This window comes from Coprinopsis cinerea, assembly GCF_000182895.1.
Source record: "Coprinopsis cinerea okayama7#130 chromosome 4 map unlocalized cont3.4, whole genome shotgun sequence".
Taxonomy (NCBI): Eukaryota; Fungi; Basidiomycota; class Agaricomycetes; order Agaricales; family Psathyrellaceae; genus Coprinopsis; species Coprinopsis cinerea.
The window spans coordinates 1,287,346-1,302,735 of record NW_003307541.1 but is presented as its reverse complement, the minus strand read 5'-3'; the positions used below and the strand labels follow the sequence as shown (position 1 = coordinate 1,302,735).

General features: G+C 51.1%; 5 protein-coding genes across 5 annotated transcripts; 1 reads left to right on the top strand and 4 right to left on the bottom strand.

Moving 5' to 3' along the window:
• Positions 1-2,584: 2,584 nt before the first annotated feature.
• Positions 2,585-5,762, bottom strand: CC1G_07873 (hypothetical protein; the record flags this gene model as incomplete). The annotated part of the gene is made up of 5 exons (XM_001838630.1): positions 2,585-3,643; positions 3,699-4,201; positions 4,258-5,041; positions 5,097-5,702; positions 5,760-5,762. 5 exons carry the CDS (start codon positions 5,760-5,762, stop codon positions 2,585-2,587), a joined length of 2,955 nt encoding a protein of 984 aa, XP_001838682.1.
• A 3,779-nt stretch (positions 5,763-9,541) lies between these two features.
• Positions 9,542-11,153, bottom strand: CC1G_07871 (guanine nucleotide-binding protein alpha-1 subunit; the record flags this gene model as incomplete). The annotated part of the gene is made up of 7 exons (XM_001838628.1): positions 9,542-9,597; positions 9,659-9,767; positions 9,824-10,017; positions 10,084-10,136; positions 10,195-10,603; positions 10,658-10,883; positions 10,962-11,153. 7 exons carry the CDS (start codon positions 11,151-11,153, stop codon positions 9,542-9,544), a joined length of 1,239 nt encoding a protein of 412 aa, XP_001838680.1.
• A 285-nt stretch (positions 11,154-11,438) lies between these two features.
• On the top strand, positions 11,439-12,198 carry CC1G_07870 (peptidyl-prolyl cis-trans isomerase-like 3; the record flags this gene model as incomplete). The annotated part of the gene is made up of 5 exons (XM_001838627.2): positions 11,439-11,441; positions 11,504-11,539; positions 11,612-11,650; positions 11,716-11,877; positions 11,947-12,198. 5 exons carry the CDS (start codon positions 11,439-11,441, stop codon positions 12,196-12,198), a joined length of 492 nt encoding a protein of 163 aa, XP_001838679.2.
• A 259-nt stretch (positions 12,199-12,457) lies between these two features.
• CC1G_07869 (f-actin capping protein beta subunit) lies at positions 12,458-14,234 on the bottom strand (the record flags this gene model as incomplete). Its single annotated transcript, XM_001838626.2, has 5 exons — positions 13,889-14,234; positions 13,484-13,680; positions 12,805-13,070; positions 12,632-12,733; positions 12,458-12,574 (listed from the first exon to the last, which is right to left on the bottom strand). Exons 1-5 carry the CDS (start codon positions 14,098-14,100, stop codon positions 12,458-12,460), a joined length of 894 nt encoding a protein of 297 aa, XP_001838678.1. The 5' UTR covers positions 14,101-14,234.
• Positions 14,235-14,575: 341 nt separating this feature from the next.
• Positions 14,576-15,146, bottom strand: CC1G_07868 (hypothetical protein; the record flags this gene model as incomplete). The annotated part of the gene is made up of 3 exons (XM_001838625.2): positions 14,576-14,720; positions 14,859-14,880; positions 14,924-15,146. The coding sequence occupies 3 exons, from the start codon at positions 15,144-15,146 to the stop codon at positions 14,576-14,578; spliced, it is 390 nt and encodes a 129-aa protein (XP_001838677.2).
• Positions 15,147-15,390: the final 244 nt, after the last annotated feature.

The following is a 15,390-nucleotide window of genomic DNA, read 5'->3' as shown; positions in this document are numbered from 1 at the left end:
GTACTCAGTACTCAGGGTCGGGTCCCCTCTGCCGAAGATCTAAACGGCAGAAGCGCAGATTTCAGTTTAAACACACTAAAGTCCGGTCTTCCGATGGATATCAACATCCTAGAGCCTGGCTCAGTCTCCATCGAGTCTCCTGCAGGCCGCGCGACGCTGAAATGACGAATGGGAACTCTTCCACTACAATAAATTCTGCATTCCAGAGTACACCAATGCCCCAGGTGACCTCCTGTGACGAATTGAATACTTCCCTCTAGAAGAAACAGTAAGTCCGCCGAGCAGTGTGGTAGTGGGGTCAGATCTATTATACTTTCTTTTAATTTCCGGGATGGCGGCTTACAACGGAGTGAATTGACGGAACAACGCAAGCCCACCATCGGTTGTGGGTATGTGGGCCAACGAGTGGCGCAGCAGCGCGGGATGGCGTATGTACCTTTCAGTAACTGATGACAGGCCGAGAACCTTGATAACAGTCTTAAGTACTTACCGAGCAGGAGGCGCCCGCGAGCTGCTGACCAGTCACGGGCCAAAGGCAATACATTCTAGCGGGCTAGCCAGCCTATAGAACGCTAATCGCATCCACGAGGCTCGCACAATTCTATTACCAGTAAAGAAAGTTCAGGGAGCTTCTCCGCACCTCCAGGAGCCCAATCTCCAATGGTGTCACACGTTCGAATGCTCCAGATCCCGCGCACATCACAAAACCGCCAAACAGAAAAACAAGACTTTTCCAGAACACTCGCATTGTGGGGAACCAGTAACTTCATGGGCGCCTCCGAATTCCAACAGGTTCCAACAGATTCCAACTAGGACCCCATCAAAAAAAGCCACACCAATAGGTTCCATTCTCTTCACCTGTTTGGAACTCAGTGACGGTCGAATTCGAAGGTAAGGCACCGACACAATGGATGCACCCGCTTGCCTACAAAGTCCTTAGCTGGAAGTGCAACGTCAACTCCGACTTTTGCAACCCCCACGACTTCTCTTTCTCTGTATGTCCCGGTTTGTGTTGATAAGTGGAGGTCCATGATTGGCAACTTCGTAGAAAGAAGAATTGCGATATGAATGAGATGACCATCGTCCCACATGGCCCAGAAGGTCCCTCTCTATTAGGGTGTTGGCGAGAACGTTGGGAAGAGGCTACTAGTACCAAGCAGATTCCGTCAAATAGGAGAAATGAGAAAGGCGGACGGCAGTGCGATCGGCCGAACTTCCGAGCAGTACTGTACTGCAGTCCAGAGAGCTGGAAGAGAGGTAACAGTTTGGAGTTTCGGGGTAAGTAATTGAACCCTGGTCCTGACGCGCCACGTCCTTAGCCCTACTCAGGGGCTAGCCGGCGGAAATACCACTTGCCGAGTTGCAAGTACTACTACCTTGGGAATTAATCTATTCGAAAGGCGAACCATGTCAATCTGGCTTGATCCGTCGCAGTCTGGGCGCCAACGGGCGCTAAGTGATCATCGCGCCGAGTCTCAGTTCCTGTCATGACGGAGACCCGGGCAATGCAACGCCGGAAAGGCGGATGGGATACGAAACAGCCTACCAGCCTCACCCTATGTAGGTACCTGACATCCCTCACATCCTCAACTAACCGCACTCGCAAAACGAGCACACCTCTCGGTGAACCAATCCATCTTGTACATTAGAATACACATATAGCACAACATAACAAGGATTCAAAATGCAACCCCAAACCAAGAGAACCTAATCGCGCGCTTAAGGTAAGACAAGGACAAGCAAAGGAGAACGCGGCGAACGATTACCGAGATAGAAGGGCCAAGAAAAGTGGGTCAAAGGATGAAAGCGTATCCTAGTGCAACTTGAATGCGCCAAAAACATGATTGAAGGGAATTCTTTGATTGGAAGGTAAGCGAGAAGACTTAAAGCATATGAAGAAAAAGAGAAGCGGAAAGGAAACGTGGAGAATAAAATACTCAAACATAAAGGAAGAAATAAACGTTAGATCGATAGATAGAAGCTGCTCCCATGAGCGGGCGTATAATTAAAAGAAGAGAAAGAAGAGGAAAGGAAGAGAAGGGATAAATATACTGGTATACTATAAAGATAACACTCGTTGTCATAACGAGCATCGAACGAGTCGATGAATTACCCGAATTCCATTCGATATTCCAGCGGGGTCGAAACCAATCCTGTCCTTCGAGCGACGAGGGTACGCGTGCCGCGGGTACAGTGTAGGGAAAATCGGTCGAGCTGACGGTAGAGTAGTAAAGTCGATGAAGCAGGGGATGATTGCAGTGAGGGGTATACGATGAGTGAGTGGTGCGTTGCAAAAACAATGTCCGAGGGCGATGCGAGAGTGTCCAAAGATGTTGCGTTGCGGCAAGAGCATGCGTGCATATAGACGAAAGAAAAGAAGGAGAAAAGGTTGGCATGATGAATGAAGCATAGAATGTTTGTTGTCGTCGGCATAGGAGGGTCGCAGTGGCATATGGGGCATAGCGAGGACGAAAAAATGGCTGAGTGAGGGTTGTTGTGATGCAATGTCTTGCGAACAGTCGAGATGTAGTCTCAAAAACCGAAACCTCTAAAAAGGAGAGGGAAGTCAGTCGTTCATCACAGCCTATGTAGGCCAACCCCTAGCCATCCTCGCAGCGCCACCTCCAACCCTACCCAACACCTTCCAAACGGCCTCGGTCCCATCACCGCCTCCATACCCTCCTCGTAGACCAAAGCCAAACCCCTCCCCCGCAGCGGATAGGGTATTGAAACTCGTCCACGCCGCACGATCATAGTAAACAGGTCCACCGGGAATTGAGTAGTGCGGTGCGATGTAGGGGGTGAGCGCAAGAACCACCAGCGCACCAGCACCGGCGATGAGAGCCGCCTGGGTGGCCAGCGACGTGACAAGCGAGATCGTGGTGGGTGGTTTCGACGATCCTTCTGACGAGTCGTTCCCGAAGACATACGTATTGTAGATGTTGTAGAACCGACTGCGGCGCTTGTTTTTACCTTTGCGTCCGCCTTCACCATCGCCGTTCGTACTGGGTACGACCTTTGAGTTCTCGATCATCTTGTCGATGACCATGCACTCCACCCCGAGCTCATCCTTCAGGGCCTTCCATTCCTCGACGAGGTCTTCGCTGACAGCTCCGCCCTCCACACCTCCATCAGCAGGGATAGGGATCTTGGCGCCAGCGTGCCACTTCTTGAGGACATCGGAAACAACAGTCCAGTTGTGGTCGTGATAGGCAGGAGGCTGGTCGGAGGATGAGGAGGCAGACGGCTCGTCGTCCAAACCGAGAGTCCTGTTTGGCACCTGGCGAGGAGTGGGCGGGATGATGGTTGATTCGCTCGATGCCATGCTGTCGAGCTGGGCGTTGGTAGGTGAGGGCGACCGCGAAACCTCCTCCTCTTCAGGGATATCAGTCTGAATCTCCATCTCCATGGTCACCTTCTGAGGTTGCTCCTCCACGTCAGTCTGTACACTAAACTCGACGACGGGTGGAAGTTCAGTTTGAGTGCTGAAGGAGGCTCGGATGATCTTGGGCTCAGGCATGGTCTGGGCTGTCCGGCTGATGGAGAACAAGGTAGGGTCGTACTGGATACCCATATCAGAGTATTCCTTGGCCTCTTCGAATTCCCGGTGTTGGTATCTCTCGATGGCCTTACTCGGCACTTTCTGTAAAATCGGTCGATGAGCTAAACTTCTCACTGAACGAAAAGTCGATACGCACCCTCTTTTTACGAGTGATGATCGTCCGAATCACATCCTCCTCCTCTCCCTCCGTCAATTCTTCCTCCTCGATGACAAGCGTATCAGTACTGGCAGTAGACTCGGCGCCCGTGTCGTCTTCCTCTTCTTCCTCCCAGCTATGCTCCTTGAGCTTGCCCGCCAGCTCAGCACCGAGACTCTTGCTGATAGAACCAGCTGTACTCGAAGCAGAACTATTGGAGTTGCTGGTAGTCGTTAATGTGTGCCTCAATTCATCCATATCGAATCGCATGCGATCGATGGTCTCCTTGAGCATCAAGTTCTCCTGCTTCTGGTCCTCCAACTCAGTATAGACGGTCTGTGCGTTTTGGAGGTCCAACTCGAGGGCTGTTATCCGCTCTTCAAGAAGGCCTCGCTCCTTCTCGGACCGCTCCTTGTCCAGGTCGTTCAGCGCGACCGTTTCCTTCAAATTGCGGATATATTCTTCGCGCTCGCGCAAGTCATTGCGGTATCGTTCAGAGCTCGCTGAGTTTCCCGTCAGAAAAGTGGTCGAGTGGGACGACAAAATCCAGGCTTCTTACCGCACTGCTCCTGGTATTGCCTCTGAAGGCTCGTGTATGTCGCCTTGGATTGCTCCAACAACTTGGTGACCCGGACAACTTCCTGTTCAAGTGCTGCAATTTGCGTATTGTTTTGCCTCTGGAAAAGTACGTTAGCATCGGGATACTTGACAAAGAAAACATGACAAACATCTTTCGCCCTCAACTCCTTCTCTTCCCTCTTAGCCGCGCTCAGCTCAGCTCGTAGCTGCTCCAACTGGCTTTCCCAATCGATATAATCCTGCTCGTGCTCCGCTACCTTTCGATGCAGCATCTCCTCCGCCTCCATGCACTTCTTCTGAAGGTCACTGTTGACTTTCTGCAGCGCTTCTAATCGCTCATAGTCGGCCATTGACGCGTCCGAAGGTCGATAATCGCGGTCATGTACAAGCCCAAGAACAGACTCCTCGTCGTCCGAATCGCCCTCTTCACGAGGGATTGGCACGGTATTCATATCTCCCGGGTATCGCTCCGGAGAAGGATTTGGAGCCCTATGATGACTGCTATAGTCAATCGCGTCCTCCGACGAAGAATAGCCGTGATCATCTGGGGCACCAAAGTGCAGCGATGCAAAGGCGCCAGAGTTGGATGCAGAGTGTTGGCGGGAGGGAGGCCGCGAGAAGCTGCTGGACGATGATATTGGCGAGAAGGTATTCAAATCGAGGTTGGAAGAGGACATGGGCGACGTAGGGTTGGACGGGGCGCGACTTCGACTCCCGCCTGTTCGGCTTGTGCTGCGTCGGAATGCCGACGGAGGGAGTCCAGACTATACTCAACTGTCAGAACAGAACATTCGGTAGATTGAACTCAAAGAGACGCACGTCACTGTCACTTCGGTGGCCAGCGTCGCTCTTGCGGCGGGCAGCAGGTGTTGGCCGTTTGACGGTCCAACTCGATGGTGCAGTTAGCGGTGTCGACCGTTGCCTCCGGTCGGTATCAAACATGGTTTTGGCAGAGGATGGCGTGGGTGGCGGGCCTCTTGACGGAGGTCGGCTGAATCCTCCGTGGTCACTGGGCGTCATTGTCATTGTCAAATCGAGCTCATCGAGCTGGTCTGGCGAATCCCGTAGCAAATGCTGCTGCATAGCGTCTTCTGGGGGTGGCGGTAGTGGTTTGTCGCTGTCGTTGTTTTCTGGTGACTCTTTTGGACTGGCTTTCGCGCGTTGGGCAATGAATTCGAGAATCATAGTGGGTGTGCAGTTCATGCCAGGGTTATCTCGGAGAAGTGCGTCGAGCATGGCCTCTTCGACTGGGGTCATCAGCGACGAGCCGTCTGGGTTGAATCCGTGGATAACGCCCTTAAGCGCGTCGGCTGGGATTGTCGGCTCGCCCTCGGGCGTCCAGATAACATCTGGATGGTTGCTCCATAACTCTAAAACTCTCTTTTTGGTCTCTGAAGTAATTCCTGTGTTGCGCTCGTTACTCTCCTAGAAATCGTCGAAATTACCATCGGAAAATCGATTTACAGAGGCGTAGAAGCTCACCATGTTGATTTAGATGGTATTGGTCTGGAGAAAGGAAAGAAAATGGACCATCGAGCGCAATGCCACAGTTAAGTTTGGTTGCAATTGGATTCGCTGGACAATGCCCAAGTGGCCCATCACACTGTTCGAATTCTTTGTTTGGCTTCTTGTTTGTCCACGAGGGCATTCTCCCACGTGAACGCGTTTTCGTGTGACCCGTTCCTTGATCCGTCGCTCGGCTTCGGAGAAAATTGGCCTCCCCAGGCGACGCGCCAATATCCATTCATGCCCCCCTGTCCAAGGCGCGTTTAAGCGCACTGAAGGTGAGGAGACAGGGAACCTCTGAGGCAAAGGACAATGATTGTGGTCGAATGACTGGCATCATGGGACAAAAACAAAGCTTACACCATCCCGACGGTCCACGCACGAGTTTTCGAAATTGAATGGACGTTCGTCATTCCATACCACGGCCTATTCCCCATCAGGACTGCTCTGGGTCCCTACCCAAGCCTAAAAGGCCCAAGCTACCCCAGAGACAAGGCAATTTGGGGATTAACAAGGATTTACGCGCTGACATCAGTTCGGCGCTTATCTACGAAATCACGAGGTCAAGATTAGGAAGCAGCACCCTTCAAAGTTCAATATGTGAACAGTACTTTGGTTTGAAGGATTGGCGGCGGCGATTGCCTACGTTCACACCCTGCCACCATCGCTCTCTAAGCTCCCCCAGAGCGGACTTAGACTCAGCTCTAAAGATTGACTCAGAGCCGGTACCGCGCCCGACCTAGCAACCATCCTCGACTTAGGCTTTCATTAACGCTTATTGGGGTGTCCATTCTTCGAAAGCTTCCCATGCAAGAGTTTACTCGCCAGAAGGATCTGAGTACCGATACCTTTGTGGGATTCATTCTTTCTGAATCGACCACAACAAACCTTCATCGGAAGTCGTCGAATGGTCCAGGGGCCAGAGCTCTCCACACCCAGTCCCTATTACACTTACCCCGGTATGCAAATCCCTACACACCTCCCATAGCCACTTACTTGATGGCTACCACTCCCAACTCCCTAACGACACTCGCAACGGACAAATATCGGATACACACCCATCCAATCTTAAGGCTACTCCACGCACACATATGCACCGTGTACATCCACACATCAGGATCTGCAGAATTCGAAGTTAGCCTTTTCAGAGGTGATAGTATTACTAGCAGGATTGAGTTGTCGAAGTGGGAACTATGGTAAGGTTAGAATGTGAAGGGAGAAGAACTGTCAAACCCTCGACAGTTCACTGATCTCGTATGTATCTCGGATGACCTATCGTTCTCGTCGTGTGCCAGCCTCCACTTGCATACATTTCGAAATGTTAGAGTGGGAGCTCCCCCAGTGCTTCCACGAATGCCAATGCAACCATGCAAACAGCCGCAGTATACGTAGTAAGGGTTGATCACCTACCACACCTGAGCCCCCACAAATCTACCATCGCCGTTCGGCCAATAGTTAACAGTTCGGCCAACGGTTATCACTGCCCATACCTTCCCCCTCTTCTCCCGGCTCTCTCTCTCACCAGGCCGAACTTAAAACATGCATCTAGCCGAAAAGATTCAACACAGAACAACCATTCATCCCGAAGAGAAGCAAAAGACAACCATTCAGTCCGAAGAGAAGTAAAAGAACTCTATTGCGTAGTATGGCACTTATGGATGGATATCACGAACCCTCTGGTCAACCACACGACTCATTTCTTTCGATCTTTCGACAGGCTACGACTTCCAGCCGAGTCGGAGTATACCATACGCTCCGCGAACTTCGAATTCAAAGTCGTCTCTAAGCATGCATAGTATACTATATGACTCACGAACAGTCTTAGGCTTCGGCAGGGTACTTCGGGTACCCTGGAGTCATTCTTGTAATATTCTTGAAACAGTCGGTGTACGTATCAGATTAGATCTCCTCCCTTCTGATACCAGATCGCAATTGTATCGCATGTCGAACTTGAATTCTCTCAGAACCAACTTGAAGTGCGCACACAGTAAACACCTCACACTACCAGTGGTGGCAGTACCGAATACACACCATTATCTTTGTAACACGATCCTGCAAGCCCACACAACACACGGGCGCTGGAAAATCCCCCCAACGAGCGCTTATCCAATGCAGGGAAACATATCATGTATACCCTTGGTATGAAGCCCTTAGCCCTCCAACCAGCCAACTGTTGTCTCAAAACACTGAGATACCCATAACACGCCCTTACCCATCCATCACCCTCAGTGCCCATTGCAATCAATCCCTTTTCTGATCATGATTCGCGACTATACAAGGCCCGGGAGTTTGGGCGCTAGCGCCCATACGTTATAGTACTTTTTCATGCCATCTAAACCGTGGTTAATCGGTAGCTTGTACCTGAGGCCCGAGGCCTGAAATCCGATGCAAGAGATATCAATATCAATACCAAGTCGTGGCTCGTCGCGATCGGTTGGTGGTCCTTGCGCCTCATCTCCTACCCCACTCCCCAAGTTCCAACCCATCTTACACTCAATACCGTCCAAACCACACCAAAAATAACAGCAATCCATTAATTAATCGCCACTAAAGCAACCAAAAATTGTACAAGTAATAATAATAAGTTACAGGATTTCAAGTTCAAGCTTCGACACCAACTGGGCATAACAAAAAAGGACATTAACATAAGTAACAAGAGGTTGGGAGGGAGGGGATGGGGTGGGAGGGATGATAGGGAGGAGTGAGGCCAATCGGCCGAGGATCATTTTTGCGTGTTTGTGGAGTCGGATGGGGTTAGTTAAAGGGATGGATGAGGGGTATGGATGAGGAAGGGCGTGGGTGTGGACATGGGACGGTTAAAAACAGACGTATGAGCGTGCAGACGAAAAGCAGAGGACGGAGGATGGAGGGTAGTAGGTCGAAGGGTGGTAGGAGGGGGAAGTCGCGGACCAATGCATATTTACAACAACATCAAGAAACGATTAATAAAAAAGGTTTGACAATCGACAACAGAAAAGAATAATAAAATAAAAGTGGTGCGCGAAAGCGAGGTTGGGATCGAGGACAAGCGGGGCGAATAAAAAAGACAACACAACACAACATACGACGGATGACAACGAAAGAGAACACACGACCAGCCAGGCAATAATAACCAGGCCCGCCCCAGCCAGCAAAAACCAGCCAGAAAGAGCCAGACAAAAAATTGATAAGAAAACCGACCAAACAGCCAAAAAGACGAACGAACGAAAACAGGTTTGTCGTCCGTCTACACAAGTGCAGCCGACTGGAGGTACCCCCTAAAGATAGAATCTCGGACTGAAAACGAGTAAAAAAGAAGGCGAGTCAGCATCTCACTTCACCCTCGATCATCAAAACAAAATATCCAGATCTCGACATACCATTGCCAATTATGCGTTGTGTCGTTTTCGTGTCCTATATAATCAGACGGCGTCAGTTACATGCGTCCAGTCGCAGAAGAAAAGTGTAAAAGAACAGTAAAGGAAGAGCGAGGAGACAAAGAGAAAAGGATACTCACAACAACACTCGTAAAATGCGTATACAAGACCCTCCTATTCTCATTATTCTTTCTATGCACTTGCAGGAAGTGCGCCCGGAAATACTGGACCACCGTGTCATAATCGTTGGAGCGGTCACCGAAGGAAGTGATACTATCAATCAAAAAAGCAGCGACGGAAACGTCAGTCACGTCAGTCAGAGAGCGGGGTGTTCGTAAGATGATGAAGATGTTGTTCTTCGGAATGGTGATAAGAGAAAATAGTGCGGATGAAAGAGACGTACTATTTCTTCACTTTGAGACCTTTTTCGAGCTTGGCCTTAAGGAGATCCGTCTTATCTACAGAACGGACAAGATTAGCACAGGCGCCCCGGAGAAAGCGTAAGGGATATGTACGCACTAAGGAACAACACCAAGTGAACGTTCTTCAACAACGCATTCGAACAAATTTGGGTAAAAAGTTGCAGCGAATCGTCAATCCTATTTGTCCGAGGATCTTCTTCCAGGTACTATACAGAAACAGCAAAAATGAGCGCTGATAAACAGGATCCCAAACAACACATACCTGATCAAACGCACTAACAGGTGCGACGAAGATGATAGCATTCGCATCATCGAAGTAGGGTACCCATGTATGCCTCTGGCCCCGCGCACCGCCGACGTCGTAGAGATGCCATGTGACGGTTTTGCCATGGAGATTGACATCGAAGGTGTGCTCAGCTACTCCCATCGTCTGCACTCGCGCATGGAGAATGTCATCTGGTGAGAACATGCATTACTACCGAGTAAGTATATGCGCTTAGCAGACAGGTCGTTCGGGCGCACCGGTCGTTGGGATGTAATCCGGTGCAGCAACACGATGTATATCTCGGAGGAAGCTAAGATGCGAGCCGAGTCAGCCTAGTCCGGTGAGGGGGGATAGAGGTCCGAGCTCACAATTCCGACCACTCGTCGAGCTTGAGTTTGCGTTTGGCCATGAGACCCTTGACGGTGGGGTGATTCCACAATTCCTGGATATCAGATTCGCAAAGCTGGAGCATCCTCCCGACTTCCTGCACCAGCGGGTCTTGGTGCTCATGCACAAGCCCCTCCTGACTCTTCTTCTCCTCCCCCGACGGGCGCCTCCGCACCTTGCCCAAAGCATTCTCAATCGTCCGCGCCTGCCACCCTGATCGCACATAGACCGAACCCTTGCCAGACCCCGAGACCGTGATACCGCCTGTTAGCCGGTTCGCCAGCTGCTCGTCCGTGGCGATCAGAGGTGATAATCTTCTCCGCAAATTGGCGATCTGAACAGCATTGTTCTTGGGCCCGTCGGCCGACTCGTCTCTCGGCGTTGTCGAACCTGCAGCCCAGTCTCATGAGCGTTAGAAAGAACGAAAGGTGGGTTGCAACTGACCATTCGTCCGGCGTGCCGAGTCGTCATAGTTTACATCCGCACCGTCCAACGAGTCCTCCCAAACGTCCAGCGTCGATAAGATATGCTTCAGCGAATGAACAACGTTGAAATAGATGACCGTCGTCCAGGATGCGCGCTCCTGGTCAAGTGAATTCGGTTTATACATCAGCTGGAACTGCTTCTGCAGCGTCGATTTCCCACTCTCCGCCTGACCGAGTAACAGCAACTAAACCGCACACACACACACGAGCGTCAGTATTGTACCACCGACGGCTACCCGGAGCCCTGGAAACGCTGTGCGCACCTTGACATCGCCCTTGCGACGCTTGAGACGCTCCCTCTCCTCCCTCAGGTCATCGTCAATCTGCTCCGAAATCCTCTTCGCCTCAGCCTCAGCCTCGAGGCGCGCCTGACGCTCAAGCTCGGTCTCTGTCGGCGAGGGCTTGAGGGCGGCGGAGATGGGGTCGTCCTGGCTGTACAGCGACGGTGTGCGCATGGCTTGCCTGTAACGTTCAAGGGGTGCGGGGGGACAGGGGCGGTGCACAGCTCGCAAGCGGGAAGAAGAAGATGGGAGTTCACAGACAAGCGATGGGAAGAGCGAGTAACCCTCGGGGTAGTTTTTTGATTTGATTTATTCTGCGCAATCCACAAATATCCCAGTTCAGCCCCGTTTCACTCGCCCGTTTCCCGTGCATCAATCCCATCAACGCGTGACATCACACAAGTCACGATCACATCTCTTCCAATTCCTCCCATTGCCAAATCCAGCCGAGCCCCCAAAATGGTACTGTCCTTTCCCCACCTTCTTCCACCCGCCAATGGACTAACCACACCGTTCAATGACAGTCGGTAACGCTGCACACTTCCCTCGGTGATATCAAGGTAACTAAGCTATCTCTACTGTCACTCACCTTAGTCCCACTTAAAGTCACACTAACGTCCACCCCCTAATAGATTGAAGTTTTCTGCGAGGCAGTGCCCAAAACCGCAGAGGTACGAATTGAACGGCTAATCACCATACGCGAAGCCATTTGTTTTTCTAACCGCCCCAAGCCCAGAACTTCCTGGCACTCTGTGCGAGCGGGTACTACAACAACTGCATATTCCATCGAAACATCAAGGGGTTCATCGTCCAGACCGGGGATCCAACAGGTACAGGCAAGAATGGGCAGAGCATCTGGGGCGCGCCGTTCGAGGACGAGATCAGGTCAACGCTCAAAGTGCGTTGTTGTCGCTGTTACCCTTCTTCTCTTCGATACTAGCGCTGATGATCCGCCTCAATTGACCAGTTTAATGCCCGAGGGGTAGTCGCAATGGCTAATTCGGGGCGTGACACGAACAAGTCGCAATTCTTCATCACATACGCCAAGCAACCCCACCTTGATGGTAGCAACACTATCTTTGGCAAGGTCATCGACGGACACGACACACTCGACGCTATCGAACGCGTCCCAGTCAACAACAAGAACAGACCGCTGCAGGAGATTAAGCTGACAGGGGTAAGTCGCCATATGTCCGCCCCATCCATACGCTATCATTGACATCGGCCAAGGTTACCATTCACTCCAACCCCATCGCCGATGCCGTTCTCGCAGGAAGAAGATAATTCCCATCGCCTCGTCCGTCGTCAAGCACCAACACTTCTTGGCATGAAGATCGCAGTTCGATTGAAGATCACTTGATGAAATGCAGTACCACCACCACCACCACCATTCCCGGGAGGTCGATACAACCGCTATTTCCGGGACACACACGTTTCTCATATTCGCTAATACACAAACTACATACGCGAAATATATTTCACCGTTTAATAAACCCAACAAGCTCCTTCTGCAGCTCCTTTTGACGCCTCGCCTTCTCCAAATCATCCACGCTTCGAAGATCATACACGATATCCCTCGTCTTCCCAAAGTACACCTGCGGGATAGCGATCAGCGCGAAGCCGGCAATCGAGATGATTAAGACCAGACATACCTCTTGCAGCAAACCTCTCATCTTGATCTCCATCTCCTCGATCATCTTGCCCGTGTTCGTTATGTGCGAAGAAGCATCGTGGATAGGCCAGTCTTGTTCCGTCTGCACAAACACACACGCATGAATTCTCGTCTTCCATCTAAACACAAGGAAGGGGAACAAAGAACACACACCTGTCGTGTCATACTACCGCTCAGTGTCACCTCGCCATCGCTCTTCAGGCCGTCTGGTCCCTTCACTTTCTCACTAACACCTCCACCGCCTTCCTTCAACTCCTTCTCTTTCACTTTTTCCTTCTCAGTCCCGCTCTGTGTGGTGAGCTGGAGCATGATGGTGGATGTAAGCTTGTAATGCGCTTGGCGGCCTCGTTCAGCCGTCTCGAAGACGTGTATCGAGTCCCAGCTGCCTGCGGGTTCGTTCGCCGTTGACGGAGTGAGAGCTATGTGAATAGGAATAGAATGAATGATGTTAGTTAGCATCCAGTATCCATGGCTGCGTCGTGCAGTGTGGTATGTTATCCGAAGAGGCAGGAATGAGGAGATGAGGGGATCAGCATTGCGGGTAGAAGGGAAGGATGGATTGACGTCGACGTCCATCAGTATCTCCCAACTCCATGCCGATCCTTACCCATCCTCAGCGCTCAAACCCATTTCAACATTGCCAAAACCAGCCAGCCAATCCATCACCCCAAAATCCACACGCAAATGTCTAAATCAACGACCGTCTAATCCACCAAACACATTGGACTATCACCCAGCGCCCATAAATCCTATCCACCCAACCGCAAACGCCAGACTCCAATCCCGAAACCCAAAACCCAAAACTAAAACCAAAAATCAAATAACCACTCACTCTTCTTCATAAGCACAACACCCGCAAACCCTCCATCCTCCAAATCCCACAAATACACACTTGACACACCTCCCTCAAAGTAGAGCTCCCGATACGTATCAAAGGCTTCGTTGGCCGCGATCTCGAGTTTGCGCAGTTTGACGGAGGGGACGGTGCCGTCTTCGATTGGGGGGTCGTAGTCGTTTGACCAGGGTGATCTGTGGTAGAAGGTGTGGGTGGGTGGGTGAGTTGGTAGGTAGGTTAGATTGGGTTGGAAGATTAGGATTATCTCCATCGAAGAGAAGGTAAGTAAGGCAACGAATAGTATATGGCATTATAGCTCTGCACTCAAAACACCCAACCCCATCTCTCCCCTCCTCCAACCCCCCAAACATCGAACCACCAAATGAACGAACGAATCCTCACCTATAACTCTCCCCATCCCGATTATAATCACAAGCCAAATACTCCCTCCCCGTCGCTTTATCCATCTTGACCAACAGCGGCTGGTCGACGCTGCCCAGGAGGTCGTCAGCGTATTCAGGGCAGAGGTCGACGAGCGTGGCGACGTTCTCCTCGGTGCGCGTCGGCGGGAGACGACGCATTAGGTCGAGCATCGAGTCGACTAGGTCGGCCATCTTTCGTCGTTTGTGGTGGTGCTCCTTCTTCTTCTTCTATTGGGTGGCTTTGGAGAAGGATGAGGATACGGTGACGAGAGTCACTTGTGGGTTAGCTGGGGTGGGATTGGCGGTGGATAGTACTTAAGACAGAAAGACGGAAGGTGATGACAGTGCGCAGCGAGTGATGATGATGAGTACGAATACGGCTGGCCCCTGTTGCGATCCAGATTGCTGATGTCACGATCTGCGAAGTGGTCACGCCACGTGAGCGCTGCGACGCGGTGATTTAGGTTGTCACGCTCTTAAACGCGTCGTGAACTCGAAGGACGCGTTTAGCGCCTTAGCATGGTATCTCTTTTTGAACATTGGGCACGATAATACATATATAGAATCGTGTATGTATTTTTAGAGAAACAGCCTAGTGCACGTGTTGTATCGATGTAGGCAACGAGAACCGAACCTGACCACCTCCCCCTTCCTCTTCCTCTCTTCCTCAGCCAAGTCCTTCAGCGAGCAGTGGCCTCCCTTCAAAACTTCCCTTCTCTTTCCCTCGCTTGCACAATAGGAAGGCGAAGAAGGAACCTTCAACGAGAGCTCTGAGCTCGGGTTCTGAATCATCGCCATCATCTTCAAGACCTCTTTGAAATCACATCGTGCACATCGCGGTTAGTCGACAGTAAATACATCTCTGGAAAGGGTGCAGGGAATGAGAGAATAGACGCACCTAAAGGCCTGTACCTAAACACCAAACGTAGCAATATCCCGTATCCGCGTACACCTCTGCCCCTTTCCCCAAGCCTAAAAGTTCAAAGCAAACCGTTATTAGCTCAGTTTTACACACAGGACCAACTTAAGACGGGAGCAAGCCAAACACCCAGGGGGATTGCTCGGGAAGAAAGGTATGTATGTACTCGCTGAACGACATGGCCTCCACTAGAAACTGCTTTCTTCTGGTGTACTAAGAGGGAGTCGGACAATGGAGCTGCGGCGTAGGCTGCGTAGCAGCCTCCTTCATTTACAGTGGCGTGAATAGCCTCAAGTAGGCTACTTGTACTTAGTGCCATGGCTTTGAAACTTGGAATCGGAGCGGAGGCAGACCATGAGGCAGTCGTCCGCAAAATGCTGTGAAAAGCCGTGAATGGAATTGACGGAAAGCTGTAGCCTCAGTCGAGTATCGACTCGGACTCGATTTTTAGAGTTGATTCGAGATTCTAGAGTCCGCATAGTGGAGATGGGAACGTACACGCAAAGAAGGACAACAAACAGGTCGTAACGCGCCATCACAGTACAACTTGAAAAGCAATGCGA